The 19,907-nt window shown below is 45.6% G+C and overlaps 1 protein-coding gene and 2 non-coding genes across 3 annotated transcripts; all 3 read right to left on the minus strand.

The window, feature by feature from the left end:
* Positions 1-58: 58 nt before the first annotated feature.
* Positions 59-130, minus strand: Trnaq-cug. The gene has a single exon. It is a non-coding gene; the product is annotated as a tRNA-Gln (tRNA).
* Positions 131-3,878: 3,748 nt separating this feature from the next.
* Positions 3,879-10,584, minus strand: Prss16 (serine protease 16). Its single transcript, XM_038334289.1, has 12 exons — positions 10,518-10,584; positions 10,277-10,443; positions 9,378-9,477; positions 9,127-9,256; positions 7,888-8,011; positions 7,633-7,710; positions 7,460-7,507; positions 6,756-7,046; positions 5,912-6,053; positions 4,274-4,453; positions 4,051-4,196; positions 3,879-3,935 (listed from the first exon to the last, which is right to left on the minus strand). The coding sequence occupies exons 1-12, from the start codon at positions 10,582-10,584 to the stop codon at positions 3,879-3,881; spliced, it is 1,530 nt and encodes a 509-aa protein (XP_038190217.1).
* Positions 10,585-19,206: 8,622 nt separating this feature from the next.
* Trnav-aac lies at positions 19,207-19,279 on the minus strand. The gene has a single exon. It is a non-coding gene; the product is annotated as a tRNA-Val (tRNA).
* Positions 19,280-19,907: the final 628 nt, after the last annotated feature.

The following is a 19,907-nucleotide window of genomic DNA, read 5'->3' on the forward strand; positions in this document are numbered from 1 at the left end:
TACCAAGAATTATTTTTCGTATCAATTTAAGTGAAAACTAATTGTACAAAAGAGCCATAGGTCCCACCGAGATTTGAACTCGGATCGCTGGATTCAGAGTCCAGAGTGCTAACCATTACACCATGGAACCACATGAAGAACCATAGAGCCTTCAGTTCTCTCCAGGGGTTCTATTAGAACAGAAAATAAATTTGTTTTTTCTTATTTATTATTTATTTACCTATTTAACTATCTATTTACTTGTTTATTATCTATCTATCCTATATCTGTCTGTCTGTCTGTCTTTCTAGCTAATCTCCTTATTCAGACAAGATCTAGGTAGCTTCAGACTCGTGGCAACTCTCTTTTCTCAGTCTTCGTGGAGCTTTTCATGTCTGCATCCAACGTCTCCTACTTTAATAGCAAACTCTGAATTCAAAGACCAGGAACTCTCCCCTACACCCAAGTCCAAAGCTTCCTACCAAGTGGTTCAGGAATCAAAGCATCAGGAAAAGAGGTGAAGTTATTGAACAAGATAGAGCTCCCCTGGCGTGTGGAGTTTTGTGATTTTTTTTTCGGTGGTTGACTCACCACCCAAGACTCAGCCACCGGGTGAAAAAATGTTTTTTAAATTTCACTACTGATTCACAGCACTGAGGAGTTCGAGGTCAGTTTAGGGTTACAGAGCCAGCTTCTAAATAAATAAATAAATAAATAAATAAATAAATAAATAAATAAATGGAAAACAATAAAGAGAGTTAGTCATAATAATTTTAAGAAAGGGAAACTGCATGAGCGTTTTAGAGCACTTCCACTGGACCAGGGCTCTCAGCACCCGGGGCTCTCTGCTAAGAAAGTACCAGAGAGCAACCTGGGGTGTGGGCAGCTGGCCTCCTTGCTGCAGAAAAGGAAATGTCAAGTTGTCTAAAAAAGTTTAGAGTGATCAATGTTCTCGTTTCCCTTGTGCAGAGACTTGAAATGAGGCAAAGTATTTTTGATTTTTCTTTTTAAAGGTTCGTGAAGCACACCATTCTTATGCTCAAATTAAAACCTCCCAGAAGGGAGATAGTTGTGGAAAAAAATGCCATTTTCTGCCTGCTTTTGAATCGAGGCATTGTTGAATCAAGGGAACATAACTGTTGTAGAAACAGCACACACTCCCTCTTCCTTCTTTGTTCACAAACAAAGAATTTTGTCTGTCCGGGTTCTCCAGCACTTTTGTTTTTTAAACTAGATAATGATCAAAGAGATTGAGCCCTTTCTATGCACTAAAATCAGCAACAGGGAAGTCTGTGAGTGACACTAGAGGACACATCTAGGAGAAAATTGTCTTTCCCAACAGCTGTCCAGAAATTTGAGTCTGCTTTTCAGGAGGTATTAAAGATTTACGCCATCTTTTCTTGTTCAGGTTATCTGACCGTCAGACATTCTGGGATCTCCATCTTGTAGGAACCAGAGAATGTTGAGTAGGCTGGACTTCGGAAACAGAAATTATTAGTAGCCATCTCTGCAAGAACAATACTACTAAATTGACGCCTGTGCCTCTTTCTTTGGCTATCAGACAATTGAGATGATGCACTTGGATTTTCTTGCTGGGTAGAGAAAAAATTGTTGGGGGCCTTGTACCAGTCAGATAGGGAGGTTATCTTCCCAGAAAGAGATTTCACCAGGACGGGGAGACTGCAGTCTGAGACAGCGTTGGTGATGGGTAGGTACACTCCTCCACCAGGATTGCTTAACTATGCAGACATCATCGTAGTTTTACTTAAAGCTGAATCTCTGGCTCACGGGTAAAGGCGCTGAGCTCAAACCCTGGGGCCCCACAAGGTGGAGGGAAGAACTGACTGCTGAAAATTGTGTCACCACTGCCTGGTCTGTAAGGGTGACGAGGGTGAGTGTTTTACTCTCTGATCATCAGGCAAGCTTTATTTATTAAAATACAAATGAAATGCCTCTACAAAAGACTGAGAAGAAGGATGGGAATGGACTTGTTCCCCCCCCCCCCCCTCCTTAAACAGAAGCACGGGGGAAAACAAAATCAAAGGATTTAAAACACAGGTTCTTAAACCCACGACAGTTTACTGGAGTTTGTGAATGTGTTAGATGAGGAGTGCTAACCAATTACCCCTCAAAATCATCTTTCCCTCCCGTCTTCACCTTTTGCTCCATCCCTGAACCTGAGAGTGAAGGGGTGCTGAAAACTAGTTTAAGACTCAAACAGTGGAACGGGATAACATTTTGTGCAATTTCACGTTAAAAACACTTAAAACGTGACCATCCTAAGCTATAAGACTCTTCAAAGATGTACTCAGGAAATAATAAGACCATTCTTTTTCTTAAGTGTCTAAAACCTCTAACTTCCCTGTGATTATGTTGCTGATTGTAACATTTTTTTTTTTAATTTTATTTATTTACTAAGTATACAGTGTTCTGCCAGAAGAGGGCACCAGACCCCATTACAGATGGTTGTGAACCACCATGTGGTTGCTGGGAATTGAACTCAGGACCTCTAGAAGAATGGCTCTTAACCTCTGAGCCATTTCTCCAGCCTCTGAGCCACTTCTCCAGCCCCCTGTAACATTCTTTTATACGTGTGGGAGTTTTGTCTCTGTGTATATCTGTACACCACATGGAGAGATGAAAGACCACTCCTCAGCTCAATTGGTGTTCACAGTGCCAAGTTCAGAATGAGCTCTGTGGGCCAACAGGCCTGCTGCATTGTGAACGCCTCTTGTGACTGTTAAGGAATAAAACACAGCACCATAGAATTCCAGGTTGATTTTTCCTGTTTTCCTTTGTCCACTCAACCCAACTGTGTTTTAGAGTCCCCAAAGTTCAATTGTTCTCCCAGGTAATATTTTTCCACAAGAGCTGGTGACAGACAGCTATGCAAGGCAGAGAACCCCCAGGGGGAGGGACCATTCCCTGCCTAAGGAAAACACAGAGAAGGGGTTAAAAAAGTTTACTGATTTTAAATCTTTCCAAATCAGTCCTGAAATCAACCTCCTTTCTCAAACCATACAGATCTACAAGGTCAAGAAAACGCGTTTCTACGCGAGCCTCTGTTCTGTGGACTTCTCTGAGGAGCTGGACACTATATGATATTATTCACTGTGGAGAAACTAGTGCTATGAATTCATAGCACACACTTTCTTTCTTTTTTCTTTGCTTTCATTTATTTTTGCCTCCTCCTCCTCCTCTTCTTCTTCTTCCTTTTTTATTTTATTTTTTTGAGACAGGATGTAACTAATAAGAAATATTTAAGGAAGGAAGGTTTGATTTGGCTCACAGTAGGGGATACAGCCCATCATAGTGGCAAAGGTATGGTGGCAGGGGCATGAGACAACTGGTCACATCATGGCCACATCAGAAAGCAGAGATGAATGCTGGCGCTCAGCTTCCCTTTCTATTCAGTTGGGACCTCAGGGATGGGATGTTACCACCACTCCAGTGAGTCTTTTCAGTGTCACACGGGTGGAAATGTCCTCAAAGACAGTCCAGAGTGGTTTCCATGGTGATTCCAAGTTCAGTTCAGTGATTAACCACTGCAGACTAAGACTCAGGAGAGACAGAGTTGGGAGTGCAGAATCATGTGAAGGAGGTGCCCAGACCAGAAGAAGGCTCCAGCATGGAGAGCCGTATTTCCCTGACATTTACCATATGGAATATGGATGTCTACAACAAGGCCAGTAGTCATTGACCTACACTCACACTGATCTGTGCCAGCTTCTAGTTGGCAATGAGGACGACTGGAGCATGAGCACGCAGAACAGGCACTAAATTCCTAGTCTAGGAACTTCCTCTTTCCAAACCAGCTGCTTTCCTTCGCACAGTGAAGAAAAAAGCCAGGAGGCAGTTGCCCTAACGGGACTGCGGAAGGGCTGAGTTTAGATCCCACATCAGTCCTGGTTCTTCTTTGTAGCCTTAAGCCAGACCTGTAACTGCTGGAAGATTCTCTGTGAAGAGGTGCAGAACATTCTGGAAGTCACAACTCAGCACTGGTAGAAAGAAGGGTCATGCAAATCAAGTATGTAAATGCAAATATAAAACACTCAGAGCCTTTTCTCTTACCTGGCGCCCCAGGCGGAGGCTGGGAGAGTCTGAAGGCCTCACAGGTGCCATGTCGAAGCAGTGGGAGGCACCAGGAATTAGAAGGGCTGGCTCAGAGGGGCCCAAGTCCTGGGTTACACTCAGCACATGCCAGGGATCGGTGTCCCCTGGGAAGAAAGGAGAGGATGGTGTGGAGCTGGAGCCACAGTGATGTTGTGGAGCCAGGTTCTGGTGGCACACTCACCATTAACATACAGGACTTGGGTGGCTCCGGGGGTCTGGCCACCATAATAGGAATTTGTCTGGGCCACAGCCTGGGCAACAGATGCAGCTGAGAGACCAAACACTTGTTCACACAGATCGAGCTGGGAGGGCAGTGCTGGGAGTTGGGAAAAAGGACAGGGAGGACCCTCACAGGTGACATCTGTGCAAAGAGAATACCTATAAGTGTGAAGAATACATGTAGCCCCCTTCTATCTTTTAATAACAACGTATAGAACACTCCCCAGTAGTGACTTCCATGAGCTCACAGATCTGCCAAACAGGCTCACACATCCCAGATCATGATATCCCCCAGTGACGGGGCAGTGATGGAAAAGGCCAGGAGGTGGGGCTCCCAGAGAGAGCTCAATGGGCTCAGGGAGGGCATCCTGCAAGAGTAAGGGCCTGGGGAATTAGGATGATTGAGCCAAGCAACAAGAAGAAATGACCAATAGGGAACAACAGAGAAAGTGAAAAGGTTCAGAGGGAACGGAGAATCTGAAATGACTGGTTCTCACATTGCATCATGTCCCCCCTTTTTAAAATCCACAGCTCACACTCTTCTGAGTAAATCTGACTTTCTTAGCCTCACATGAATCCTTCACCATTTGCTGACCACCTACAATGCACTCCGACATGGGCAAAATCAAGCAGAAAGTAGCAACCAAAATAGTACTGCTGTTACTGTCAGGTTATAGATGGGGAAACTAGCTGACCACAGTTAGGCACTTGCTTAAGTTTGTACAAGAGCACACACATAGGAAACAGAATTTGAACATTCTACTTCATGCCACTATTCTTGCTTGTCTTCAAAGTATAAAAAGGATTTAGAACTCTGAGCTGGGGATGGTGGCATATGGCTGTCATGTCAGCACTCAGAGGCTGAAGCAGGAGGAATAATTAAGTCTAAGGCAAACCTGGGCTACATAGTAAGACTTTAGCCTCTAAAAGAACACAAAGGCTTAATTCCGGGATAGGACACCATATTTGACAAATGATACAGGATACTTACATTCAGATACACAAAACCCCCATTACTTTTGTAATGTGATGTTTGAGTTTTTAATCTGCAATGTTTGTTTGTTTGCTTTCTGCAGTTCAGATTTAACTGGTCATCCTGTATTTTGCCTGGCAACTCCAACCTTGGGTCATTGAAGTGTGAGCCCGTATTTAGGAAGACTTCTCTGGCTATGGTGTAGAAGTCAGACTGCACAGGAGAAGTGCAAGCCTAGAGACCAGAAGAGATTTAGGATGCAGGCAGCAGTGTGTGGGGCCTCTGACAGGACCACAGAGTAAGAAGTAGGGGAGAAGACAGGTTGCAGAGTGGCATTTGGACAATGGGAAGCAGGCATCAAGATAAAGTTTCTAACCCAGTGACTAACAAAGCAGGAGATGTTCTGGGATACAACACAGGAAGCACATGGAAGAAGGGAGAGAGAGGGGACACTCGGTTGAGACCTGAAGTAGGAGTGTTAGAAGGCACGTCACCCCAGGTGGCTGTTTACACTCTCCAGCCAGCCCCCTGTGGGGTTACACCGGGCCTAGGAGTCTGGTTAGTTGTGATCGTGAGTTCAGATCATCTGTAACATCCTCTGCTTTGGGAGTTAGGCAGGTCACTCACAGAAGCCGAACTCAGTGCACGTCTGGTACAACCACTGCCGGTCCCCCACGCCAGACACTTGAGGTTCGGTGGTTCTCAGCTGTGCCACTGTCTCTGCCCGGGAAAAGCTTAAACACCTCTGGCCCATGCTGCGCAAGACTATCTAGGGGACAACACATACATACATACATAATACGTGCATACATACATAGACACATTCCCCTCTCCTAGCAAGCCAGGGCGCCACAAGGCTTATAGGAGGGCTCCAGGTCAGGAGTGAAAAGGGTGAGTTCCTGAGTTTTCCTGTGGGGGAAGTCAGTGGGAGGGAGGTTCCTGTAACTAAATGTCCAAAGTCTTATCATCTGCGAGACCCTGGGCAAGTGTTAATCGGTCTACATGTTTGCTCTTCTGTACGTGGGTGGGGTAATGATAGTGCCTGTGGCCTGAGAAACCTTTAGGTTTAGTGAGGTATTCGTAAAGAACTTGGTCCAGAACTAGAGCAGGGTATGTGATGGCGGAACTGTAACCGTAGAACGGGGAGTGTGGGGGGTACCCCTAGAACTCTTATCTCAGAGCGTTTCTCCCCCAATCTTAAACACTAGTTTGCATTTGCTGTTTGCCAGACACTGCTGCGGCCAAGACCAAATAACAAGATAATAGAGATAATAATCATGGTCTCTAACATTTGTATACTTTGTGTTTAGCACCTTCCTGATTGCTATCAGTCGGGTGAAATATCCAAACTTTATTTAACTAATGAGGAATCTAAGGATAAGAGGAGGGTGTCCGTTGCCTGAGTTCAGCCGAGGTGGACTCAGCCTTGGTCCGCTAAACCCAGGCTTGAGTGAGCGCCGGGGTAGGTTACCTGCACCGCCCGGCGAAGCCCGAGGAAGGGCGTGGAGTGACTGCGGTTGCTGGAGTCCCCGAGGAGGAGTCCGCAGAGCTGGCGCACGCTTAGCGGAGCTCCCGCCTGCCCGTCGTACTGCACGGTGCCTCCGACCAGCGCCTGCAACGCCCCCAGCAACTCTCCCTGGTCTTCAGAGCGGTCCAGGGACCCGCAGGCGCCCAGCTCCTCCTTCAGCACGGCCTGAGCTGCAGGGCCTGAGCGCAGAAGCCGCTCCACCTCCGCGAAGGCTGCGGAGGCCGCCGCCAGGCACTTCGGGAACCAATAAGCGACGTTCGCGGGGATAGGGGAGGGGGCTGGATTTCCCCTTTCTTGGAACCGCATCTTCTCGGGGTGGTTCCCAACCCGGGTCAATGGCCTCACTAAAATTTCCCTCCCAATTCTTTCGCACCTTCCTTCTAGAGCTCGCTAGAGGCCCCGCCCCCTGGTAACTCCTCCCCTCAATGCCCCGCCCGCCCCGCCCCGCCCTCTTCTCTGTACCGCCTTCCCTACCTGGCGCTTGCTCTCTGGATGCTTCTTCCAGTCTTCATTTCCAGCAGTTGCACAACCTACCCGCTAAGGTTTTCCGCCACCCGGCTACCCTAAGGCTGCTCCGCCCCTCTGACCAGACTTTCCCGAGCTCTTCCCACTCCCTCTCCTTCCTCCACACTTTAGGCCCTGCCTACCTCCAGCGATCCACCTATCGCTACTTGTGTCAAGCTTCTGGCCACCACCTGCGGCGGGCGGGAAGAACGTCGGGGAAGTGAGGGCTGTGGCGTTGCCTGTTGCCTCGAGTCCACTCTTCCTACCTCTACTCCCACCCCCCACCCTCCCTACCCCCGCGCCGCTGACGCCTTACCTCGTTGTAGGCGTGAAAGTCCAGCACGGCGCTGAGCGGTGCCGAGGAGGCGACGGCGGCGAAGACTAGGTGGGGGAACTATGAAAGGAGGGATGTCATCCTGGGTCGAGGAGGGATGCCGGTGCCTGAAGTCCCTCTCCCGGCCCCAGTGACACGCGTGTGTAGGGAGAGGCGTGGGAGTGCGCCCTAATAACCCTGGTTCGGACTCCCGAGGAAGACCTCTCCACCCCCGCCCACCCGAGGAATTCCAAGGACCTTCAACCGGGTCCAGGTGGCCAGCGAGCCAGCGTAGGAACCTCCGAAGCAGATCCAGGGGCTGGAGGCGGACACGTTGAGGAGGCGGGTGAGCTCCTGGCGGGCGGAGGCCACGTCAGCCAACCTGCAAAACAGCGAAAGTTGGACCCTCTAACCCTGGGGGCCACTGTGCAGACCCGGACCACAACCTAAGCTGGGCTCTAGGCTCTTTCCGATGACTCTCGCTGCTCAAGCCAAGGGAGAAGGCCCATCTACCTTCCTTCAATACCCATTTTAGGTGAGAACGGAAAAATTTCCTAGCATCTTAGATTAAAAACTTAACAAAAATAAAGAGAAGCCGAGGCAGTAAAGGAGGGCGCCTCAGAAGAGGGTTCGGGATGGGCTAAAGAACTGGGGGCTGGGAGAAACCCAAAGAGAAAGGAGAACGATAGTGGAGAATAACGTCCTTTCTCTTCTACAACTTTTCTAAAGTGGTTCTCAGTCAGTGCCATGTGGCTGTCCATTCGAAGCCAATTGAGCTAATAGAGAAGATGAGGAGAGACAAGGGGCAATGGAGACAAGACAGGGATAGTCAGGGAAGCAGATAGAAGGCAGGTACAAACTCAGAAAGAGGATAAGCCTAGTTGAGAGCATTAAAGCCCATGAGAGGTTGGGGGAAGAAATGGTGGGGATTAGTCACAGAAGTGAGGCTCACAGGAGAGACACGCAACTATCTGGGAAAAGGTCATTCTTTGAATAGGAAAAGTTTCAAAGCTTGATACAATGTATCTGCCATTGTGAAGCAAGATTTGGAGTGTAGCCGAGCTCCCATGAGTGTGAGAGTTAACTGGGGAAACTTGAGGCTCCTATAAAGACTGATGAGCAGCAGGGGGGATTTAAGGAATGAACTTGAGAGTCATGATCCAATTTATGCTCAGACAGGATTCCATTTTCTACCTGGAAGTCAAGGGCAGAAACAGGATGTGGCCATAATTTTGCTAAGAGATTCTGCTGGTCTGGAATAGTAGTCGACAGTGAGAGCCTAACGTTCTTTGGACAGAAAGATAAGAATGGAGGGCAAGAGAAAGATGGAAATAGAGACAGACAGACAGAGATGACAGATAAAAACTATGAAACATGAAAGAAAAGGGGAAGCCGGAGACTCAGAGAAGAGTGGACAGTCACAGAGAAACACAGCTGTGGAGTCACTAATAGCATTGCCGTCCTATAATTTCAAACACCTTCCTTATCCCCACTCACGCATGGCGGCTGGACAAGTAGCGAAGCTGAGTCATATCCAGCCCCCCAGCAGGCATACTCAGACCATAGAATCTGTGTTCCAGGCTTATCACCAGGGCGCCCCAGGCAGGGGCCAGTGCTGCAGGATGCCCTATGAAGAGCACATGGGAGAGAGGTGATGTGAGTCCTGAGCTATGCGGCTCCTGGGGTCTCCATATTGTCACCTGCAGTTCCCCTTCCTAGTCTCCAGTTCCCCAAACCTTGCTCCTTACCTGCCATCACTGAGCCAGGCCCAAGGCTGCCCTCACCCCCTATGTGCAGGAATACTGGTGCATCTTGGCCAGCTCTGTGCCGATCATTCACCCAGTACCGCTAAGAGGGGGGATGAGAGGGAAGAAATGACACGGCATCCTGACCCATTCTCCCTCACTCCAGTCTTTTCCCTAAGAATCTCTCCTTCTACTTAATGGTGTCTTAGCTGGGCTTGTCCAGGTCACATAACTGTAAAAGGAGATATTTTGGACCCTGGAATGCAGAGGTGGGAACCCTAGTTACTGCCTAGCTTCCTGTGCAGTGTGCTAAACAAACTATTGTTCCTTTTTTTAAAAGATATTTTTGTCTGTGTGTATTTTTTCCCTTAAATCCTCAGGACAGGGAACTGGCTGCCGCATGGTAGGCATCTGCTATTTTGTGAAGCAGTAATATTGACTAAATAGGTTTAGGAATCATGGGGCAACTTTTGGAGATTATGTGTAGGGGAGGCAATAGAAAAGCATAAATTTGTTTATTCCTTCTTGTGATTTTTTTTTCCAAGATATAGTTTCTTTGTGTAGCTTTGGAGCCTGTCCTGGAACTTGCTTTGTGATTTCTGAACACCTGTTGTTACCACTAATTTCAAGGCTAGTTTGAACTTCTACCACATGTTAAAACCCACTGGTTTGTTTGTTTTCTTGAGACAGTCTTATGTCACCTACACTGGCTTTAAACTCGCTATGGGGCCCAGGCTAACTTTGAACTCCTGATCCTCCGGCCTTTATCTCTCAAGTTTGGGATTGCAAGTGTGCAGGGCAAGGTGGAAAGGGGGATGGGGTAAGGAGGGCACAGACAAGGTGTAGAGTAAGTTGACTGACCAGATAGTACAGTGGATAGTGGTCTCCTCTTCTAGTCTTACCTGAAGGAAGGTTCTTCTGTCAGATGTGTTGAAGGGATCCAATGGCTGCTCTAACCACCCTTGTTTGGGGACAGTCACAAGACCCTGGCTGAGACCAAAGCCCAGATGGAGGGTAGAGCTCTCCTGAAACCTCTGAATGTGTTCTCTCAGGCGCCTGAGAAGAAAGGCTGTGAAACAGGAAGACATAGGAGTTAGACTGGGCTCTGTAGGTCTCCCTACTTGGCCCTCAACCTTGTCTTACCTGGAGCTGACGGCCCCCAGAGGGAAACCAGAAGCAAGAGAGCCAGCCATGGAGCCTTGACTGCCATTCTGTCTAGTACTCTGAGAAAGGAAGGGTCCCAGGCATTCTACTCTTTTTCCATCACTGAAAACCTAAAATATGTCTTCAGGGCTGGGCTTTGCTGTCACGGGAAGCTTCTTTTTCTTTTGGGACGCCTCTCTTGGCAGGTTAGGCGTCCTTAGTAATCGCTAAAGCATAGCGAGACGCCAGAGTCTGTAGAAGCTGACTGCCGGCAATGCTGCCTGCGCCTAGCTTTCTTTTCCTCTGGCCCCGCCACCCTCATGGTCCCCTTACTGTGAGCCTTTCTTCCCTGCCTCTCAGCACACCTTCGGTTGTCTCAACCATCAGTCTCCCTCTGTTCTTTGATCCCGAATTCCTGCCTTGTCGGCTTTCCCGGCTCCCCACATCACCTCCGCCATCCTCTCTGACCTACAGTCCTACCGCTCTTGGTTAAAACTCCCTTACAGTGTGTGAACTCACCAGCCTATGCTGCCTCAGAACTCTTACCCTGTTTGTCCTTTCTGTAAACTGCTCTTTCCTCATAAATCCATAGGGTTTGCGCCTTAATATTTAATGTTCGGAAAGAACAATTTTTTACAAAGGCAAAAATGAGCTGGGATGTGGTAGAATGCTTGCCTATCGCGCATGGCATGCTGGGTTCAATCTCCAGCACCAAAACAGCCAGATGGGGTGAGAGACTGGGACCCCTGTAATCCCCTTCCTCAGGAGGTGGAGGTGAGGATCAGAAGTTCAGTCGTGTTCAGCTACATAGAGCAAGTTTGAGGGCAGCCTGGAATACAAGAGAAAAACAAATGTTTTATTGACAAAGGTGTGGCCCTTCTGTATCCCTCTCTCCAGCTTGATGTTTTATTCCTTTTCAAGGCACTGTGAGAAGTGTTTAGATTTTAAAATATTATGTTTATGAGTGCTTTGCCTATTTGTATGCATATGCACTATGTATGTGTCTAGTGCCCAAGGAGGTCAGAAGAGGGTATGAGGTCCCCTGGAACTGGAGTTACAGCTGATCGTAGGTGCTGGGAAGCAAAGTTGGGTTTCTCCAAGAGCAGAGCCATCCCTTCAGGCCCTAATTATGAGAAGTATTATACACATTTTTATATATGTACATACATATATACATGTTTATTTTGCTGTTCCTCTAACTAGAAAGTAAGCTTCAGTCAGCTTGGGATCCATCTCTCTTCCTTTGCTAAACACTAAATTCCACCAACAGTGTACATTGTAATTACTTGTGACAATAATTCATCAATTAATTTTTCTAGCTCTTCTTTAAAACTGTATCAAGGATTTGGTGACCTCATACTTCAGTGGTCTCACTTCTGAGCCACCACTGACATATCTAAAAAAAAAGGAAAGAAAGAAAGAAAAGAAAAAAAAAGACCTCTTAAAGGGTCTTTTTTTTCTGTCATATGACCATGTCCACTCAGCAGAGAGGAGATTCCATTAAATAGGGACCACCTATTCGTTTCATGGTTCAGGACATACTCCTGACTCCATATCTTGCTCAAAGTAAAATGTAGAGGATTTAAAGTGCCCTTTGAAACATCACCTAACCTAGCCCTTGTTTCCTTCACAGATTCACTTCGTACCCCCTTACTCTTAGGCTCTTTCCAGCCACACTGAATGCTTTGTATTTCACAAGTGTATCAGCTGCACACCCTCAGAATCCAAGCTTTCATTAGGATGCTCCAGCCCCAAGCACTGGCAAGTCTGATTCTATTACTTTCTATACTTTTCCTCTTCTGTTGTGATTTTTTTCTTCTGTGTTGCAGATTGAACCCAGGTTCCTAAACACAAACACAAAATAGGGAACACAATAGATAGTGAAGATGTACTCTTTGTACTGTTCTGAGAGTGAGCTCTAGTCTAATGCAACATCACCACACTAGGTTAAACCTCCTCTTAGGAGCACTTGGTGAAAATGTACGTCTCAAGTTCCCTCAGACAATCGCGTTCAACAACCATATGGATCTTCTCTATATGTAAAGAGGCAGTGTACAGCATGGGAAAAATGTTTACTGGCTTACATCTGGAAGAAGATTGGTAACTAAAATAATCAAAGCTAAAAGATCTAAATTCCAAGAAAATAAATAACTTAATTCAAAATTGGGGCATGGAACTAAACAGAATTCTCAAAAGAAGAAATACAAACAAATGGCTGAGAAATATTTTTTCAATGTCCAACATCCTTAGCCATCAGGAAAATGTAACTTAAAACTACTTTGTAATCTCCATTTACTCCACCGAGAATGGCTAAGATTAAAAAGAAACAAAACAGTGATGAATGCTGGTGGGAATGTGGGAAAAGGGTGTAAATTGGTACAACCTCTATGGACATCTGCATGGAGTTTCCTCAGCAGGCTGGAAACAGATGTATCACATGATCAGATACACCGCTCTTGGGCATGTGCTCGGAGGACTCTCCCCCTATACAGGGGCACTTGTTCACCTGTCTCCATTGTTGCTTTAATCACAACAGCCAGGAAGTAGAAACAGCCTAGATGTCCACAGCTGGTGAATGGATAAGAAAGCGGTGGTACATTTTCACAGCGATCTATTATTTAGACGCAAAGAAAATGCAATTATGAAATTTACTAGTAAGTCACTGAAGCTAGAAACAGTCATTCCTGGTGAGGTAACACAGACCCACAGGGGCAAATATGTTTTATCTCTTGTGGATGTTAGATTTGAATCTTTAGACATTTGTTTACACAGATACCCAGAGAGGTCAGGAAACTAGTAAGGGGTCATTGGAGGTGGTCCTCAAGGGAAAAAAAGGATAAAACACAAGTAGATTGAAGAAGTTATAGAAATAAAGACAAGAAAGGGCTAAGTGAAGTGGGGGCTGGGGTAAGGTAGAGGAAGGAGTATGGGGAGGGATAACTAACATTAAAGACCCCAGAGAATGGCATAAAAGTCTGCTGCTGTCTGAATTGTTATCATCATCTTCCTCCTCCTCTTCTTTTTCTCTGTTTTGGTTTTACCAGACAGGATTTCTTTGTATAACAGTCCTGTGTGTCCTGGAACTTGCTTAATAGATCAAGCTAGCCTCGAACTCACAGAAATCCGCCTGTCTCTGCCTCCAGAGTGCTGGGATTAAAGGTGTGCGCGACAACACCCAGATTTGTATGATTGTTCTTAATTATATACATATACAAATACACACACTCACACATATTAGAGGAGCTTAAATGGAAATTCAAGGTGCTCTGATGACTTTGGCCTCCACAGGCACTTGAACTCACATGTGTATGTGTGCGCATGCGCGCGCACACACATAATTAAAACACATAAAAATAAAATAAATCTTTTAAAAAGTAAAACAAAGAAAATAAATGATTATTCTTGCATTTAAATTTTCACAATAATTATATCAATTTTTCATAATTTATAATATGCTCAATAAATTCAAGATGATGCAATCGTTTATTTTTTATAAGGATAAAATAAGTTTATATTTGCAGTGAAGAGAAAGACTAACTTGCAAGACAATCTTACAGGAGAACATACAGCACACCTTTTATTTCCATGGAATGGAACCAAGGATTAAGATTGAAGATCTATACACTATAAATCAACAGTTGCTGGGGACAGGGTCTGGAAAAGACAAAAAAAATGAGGAAACTTTTCACTGGGGCCTGTTGGCTGGAGTCAGAACCAGCACTAGATCACACAATTCCAGGACAAGAACAAAAATGTGGAGCTGGGCAGCGACCACATACAGGGTCAACATTAGGTAAATCCCTAGCGGTATTTACATACAAACCAAATAGTTCTAAAAAGAAGATTTGATCGTTACTTTATGAATCCATCTGCAATATCCACACCGGAAATAGAAGAAGCTCACTCAGGTTCATATTACATCCCATCCACGCCTCCTGACGGGTGCTCTTCAGATTCCGGAGCAGTAGTCCGGACCCCACAATTTTTTTTTTTTTTCTGGGAGAAGGCGGAGGGCACACTGCTGGGCACTGGACAACTTAGGTGTTGTCGCGGCAGGGGCAGTTGGTCTGCAGCTGGGCACTTTTCTCACTCTCCAGTGCCCTGACTTGCTGTTTGGTAGACTGTGCTAGCTACCAAAGATTCCCCACCAGTGATCAGAATCAAACCCTCCCTCTGCCGCTGCTCAAGGCTAGGATATCTTGCTACCGCGTTTTATTATTTGTTTGTTTGTTTGTTTACTTATTTACTTATTTATGTTTTTCTTCTTCTTTATGTAAGCTACTGAATATATTTCTTTGTCTAGACTGGGGTCCAAGATGCCTTTCTTTTTGGTGAGATGATAAAGAGAAAATGGTGAAAGGTGGTGTCCTTGTGTGGTTCTCACACCTTAGGTACAGTGTGCTTTGATAAAAAGGGGTCTCTGCCACTGACTGGAACCTTGGTTGTTCTTAATAGCCTTCCACTTCGGTTGGTGTCACTATAATTTATTTCTTACAGCACACACACACACACACACACACACACCCCACAGGTGGGCAAGAACCATTCTTTGCCCTTTAAAAAACATCAACAATTATAGTTAAGTAAAAGCAGTCATTGCTCGAGCTTAAAATAAAAGATAAATTAGTTATGAAAAGTGTGTATGAAGACTTCGAACTATTTCAAAATTAGGGAGAACATTTGAAGCTTCAGGACTCATCTCAGTTAAGGTAAAATGATTAAGCTCAGTTTTGCATCGTTTGCTTTAATTTTCTTTGCACTGGGAACAACCTCCGAGACCAAAGCAAAGTCAAGCACCCTGAGTGCTCAGGCGGGGTATGCCACGCTCCTTCGCAAATAACAGCCACCAGACCAAAACAAGCAGCAACAACAAAACGGCTGGGCTGCGGAGTTGGGTGTGGTTGTGTGGTTATTCACACGTGTAATTCTAGCAATCTGGGAAGCTGCGACAGGAGGATTGGCGCTCATTTAAGGCTTCCCAGTAATAATGAATGATTTCCAGGCCAGACTGCTTTGAGGCAGATGGCTTACAACAGAGGTCATGGGGGCTCAGAAAGGAAACAAACCTAAGAGCGCGCCCTTGCCACCTGGACGCCTTAAAGAGTCAAAATTGCTTTAACCGGTTCTCGAAAATGACCTTCGCCTCCGGGCGTCTGTTTTAGAAGCTGCGCAGCTGTCTGGCCCTGCGAGACTGCTGGCCCCGGCTGATCCTCTGCATCACTCGTTTTTTGGAGCCCATCAACTTGTGCGCATCGAGGGCTCAGAACCCGACTCTGACAGCTGTGAACGCGAAAGCCGCCACCGTCCCGGCACTGAACAGCTCTTTGGGAGCGGGACGTCAAGAGTCCTCCCGTGGCAGGAAGCAGGCGGCGGGGTGGAGAAGCATCTTTGGAAGGTCTGAGAAGCAGATCTCAGAGCTGTTACCCCACGCCTGCTCTCTCCGTACTCTCAATCCATTACACTGCATCCCAGACAAAGCCAACTAATTCCTGTTCAGAATAATTTTCTGGAAAGAAAGCATCAGGATTCCTGTTTGTCAGACATCAGAGGATCTTCGAACCACTTCAGGAAGACCGGAAGGCCAGAGAAATTGCAGAAATTGGGTTGCGCACCTTTTGCTTTACCTTCGATTATTGAATTAAAGGACTGAGCCGCCTACGTGGGCACTCTGGAATCCAGAGGCAATGATCAGGACCGCACAGGCTTACCAGTCAGGAAAAAGGGAGGAGCCAGGTATTGAAGTATAATAAAATCACGAAGTGAAGCCTCATGTGGTGAATTATTCTGGAGGCAGAGGCAGGAGAATAGCTATGAATTCAAAGCCAGTGTGGGTTACAAAGAGTATAAGACCGGGTCTCAAAACAAAACAAACACTGCGAAATAGAGCAGCAGACATGCTCCCTGGTGGCCTCGCAAGGCCGAGAACCCAAAGGGAGCTCCAGGGCTTCTCATTAGCCCGCCTTGTACCTAATGCGCTAGCAAGCAGCTTCTTCCAGATCTTTCTCAGGGTCTCCGGATTCCAGGTTAGAAGCTTCTTTGGTGGATGGTGGAACAGGCGAGTTTAAGGCATTTTCTCCCGGATACGAGAAGTTACTTTTCTGCTGGAACCACTCTTATCTCTTTAAACTATCTCTGTTCTGTGGAGCGAGGGGGCACAGGAAGACTCTTAAAAGCAATGCTGCTTGGTGGAAGTCAAGATTATCTGAAAGAAAATCTTTCGGCAAGGAGAGAAGAAATTTCTTTAAAAGCGCGAAAATGAATGTTTGTTCTTATAAAATTTTTACAAAGTTAGTCCTCATGTGGTTGGTTGAAGTGTGGTGCTGAGAATGCACAGGTTGCAGTTCCATCCCTTGCAAAAGTGTCTACACATCTTTCCTCGCCTATAAAAACCTCATCGCAGTGATTTCACACCCAGGCACACACTGTAAAGAAAGGTCTAAAATTGCAATTGAACATTCTTGTCTTTTTTCATTCTCTGTCTGAACACCTACTCATTTTGTCATCGACTGCTTTCCTTCCCTCTCCTTCCCCTTCTCCCTTTCTTTTTCTTCTTTCCCCTTCTTTATCTTTCTCCCCTTTATCTTCTCTTCCTCTTTCCTATATTTTTCCTTTTTCACTACCAACAGATATCTACCATAATTTCTGTTCATGAAGATGTCCCACCCACACCCCCAGAACTGAACAGTTAGTTCTGTAAGCAGAGTAAAGCATTCAGTAAATCTTTGTGAAAAGATTGACCATGGGTGTATTTACAATCCTGTTGGGCACATGGGTGGAGGTCAGAGGAAAGCTGTCCAGAATATTCTTTCTCCTTCCACCATGGAGAACCTGGGGTATGAATTCAGGTCTTCAGGCTTGGTATCAGGTGCTTTTACCTGTTGAGATATTTCACTGGTCCTTTGGATATATTTTTTTTAAAAAAAAAATCTTGTTTTTATTTTGTCGGGAACCACTCTGGGGTGACTTCTGCTGCGATCCTAGCTGCAGTGGGTTCATAAGTTTCAGGGTAGGGCATGAGGATTAGAAAAGTTAGGTAGGAGGAACAGGGATAAGAAAGAAATACAGAGACATAGGATAGTACCAGGAGGGCCACCCAGTCTCCCCTGCATACTGAGTTCTGACTTGTGAGTTCGCCCGGTGTTTAATTTTCCATACACTTTTATACCCCAACACAAAAGGGGAAAAGAAGGTAAAAGACGGCTTTAACATGATACAGAGGATAACTAGACCAGTTACTTGCTTCAATATTTTGAGACAATCAAGCTATTATTTCTTGAGAAAAGTATCTAATGCTTGGGACAGTGAAAACCCCATAGACGAAGTATTCTGTAGGCAGCCACTCTCTAAGTCAAACCTATTTCAAAAAAGAAGTATGCTTGGATTTGGGATGGAGTGGATCTACCTCTGTGGGCCATCTTAATGTCCAAAGCACCAAGTAACCACACCCTAGGTCAGGGTGTGTAGCCACACTTGTTAACAACTTTGAGAAAGCCAAACTCTCTGACCTTCAGAGGGCCTCAAATTTATTTGAAATGTATTTATGTCTTGCTTGCCTGTGTATCTGTGTGCTACTTGCCAGGTGCCTGCCCAAGTCAGGGCCAGAGCCAGGGCCAGGGCCAGGGCCAGGGCAGCAGGTCCTTTGGAACTGGAGTTACAGTCGTTTGCTGGAAATAAACCTGCAGGCCTCTGGGCAGCTCTTAACTGCTGAGTCATCTCTCCAGTCCGCCTTGAGTGCATCTTTAAACATGAAAATATTTTGGGTTATATCTAGTAAAAGACATATGTAAAGGAACCAAAACTTTAAAGCTCATCGTTTACTTACTGCATAATATTGAGGATATACCATTTTATAGAACACACAGAATTGCATGCAGGTAAGAGCAACAAGCGACAAATATAATACCGGAATAACACAAAACTTAGAATTCTCATATTTGACAAGAGGCAATTTGTCAACGTTTAGTCATCCCTAGCTATAGGTATTTAACAGATCTGGTTCTCCACACATTTATCACATTTTTTTTCTGCATAAAATATTCCCCACATTGGGGTACCCTGGCCTATCCCTGTAATTCCTTCACTTGGGGGTGGGGTGGGGCAAAGGCAGATAGATACCTGTGAGTTTCAGGCCAGCCAGGGTTACACAGTGAGACCCTGTCTCAAAACAAATAAACCCAAAACACAAACAAAGCAAACAACAAACAAACAACAAAACAAAAAAGAATCATCCCAATGAAAAGGCATGCATGAACTCACAAATAAAAATTTAGCCATTCATTACAATAAAGTGATTTTTTTATATTAAATTATTTTTAAATTTTTTAACATTTATTTTTTAATCATGGGGGGCATGTGACCTGAGTTCTGAGAATTAAACTTTCAACAAGTGCTCTTAACTTCTGAGTCATCGCTCCATCCCTAATTATTTTTTTTTAAAAGGAAAACACTTTTTTAAAATTAGGGAAAACAAAACAAAACAAAAAACTAAAACAGAAACGACACCAAAGAAGAAACTCCAAAACACTTGGGTCAGTCTGCACTGTTCTATCTCTGCTTAGCCCCTATTTCACTTTGCCCATCTCCGTGAAGGAGCTACCCGCTTGGTCAGGAGAGGCTAAAATGAAGCTACGTTTTAACTGTCATTGATTGCATTTGGCAGTCTTACTGCAAAGAAAGGCAGCAAAAGTCATGTTTCCGCCCGGTTTCGAACCGGGGACCTTTCGCGTGTTAGGCGAACGTGATAACCACTACACTACGGAAACGCCCTTGGCAGGCGGTGTGCTTTTCTGAATTAGTTAAAAACGGATCCTATTAGCATAGCCGTGGTGGCGCGCACGCCTTTAATCCCTGCAATCGGAAGGGTGACGTAACGGATCTCTGAGCAGAGACCGGCCTGGTCTACCGGGCAAGTTCCCGGATAACCAAGAATACACAGAGAAACACTGTCTCAAGAAACCAAAATTCCCAACCAACCAACCAACCAACCAACCAACCAAAAAAACCCGGCAGCAGACATTGTTGTCCGGATATGGGCTACGACAAGTACGTGTTTGGTACTGAGAACGACGCTTGAGCAGTTACGGCTTTTCTTTAAAAAACGCTTCGCTGTTAACGACGTTGTCGTGGAGTCCAGCTCCACGTGTGCGCCCTGGCATCCTTCAAACTTAGTCCTCGGACTAAGCAGTCAGTGGGCTTGGATAGTGACTAGTGGCTCAAGAGCCCTTATGCGACCTTCCACCTCCACCTCATCACGACTCCACTTACTTTTCCTGCACACCGAATCTTTTATTACATTCCCTGTATTTTTTTTTATTTTAAAAATCCTAGTCTTCATTTACTACAATGTCACACAATCAAGGATCATTTGCCTTTAACACTCTGTATAATATG

Source organism: Arvicola amphibius, chromosome 6, assembly GCF_903992535.2.
Source record: "Arvicola amphibius chromosome 6, mArvAmp1.2, whole genome shotgun sequence".
Taxonomy (NCBI): Eukaryota; Metazoa; Chordata; class Mammalia; order Rodentia; family Cricetidae; genus Arvicola; species Arvicola amphibius.

Bases quoted from the DNA above. Each gene is read 5' to 3' on its own strand.
- Prss16 (XM_038334289.1), bottom strand. From the start codon at position 10,584: ATGGCAGTCAAGGCTCCATGGCTGGCTCTCTTGCTTCTGGTTTCCCTC. The intron at 10,444-10,517 runs GTAAGACAAGGT...CCTGTTTCACAG, and splicing joins CTGGGGGCCGTCAGCTCCAG to CCTTTCTTCTCAGGCGCCTG. The intron at 4,454-5,911 runs GTGAGTGACCTG...CTCTTTGCACAG, and splicing joins GTGCACTGAGTTCGGCTTCT to ATGTCACCTGTGAGGGTCCT.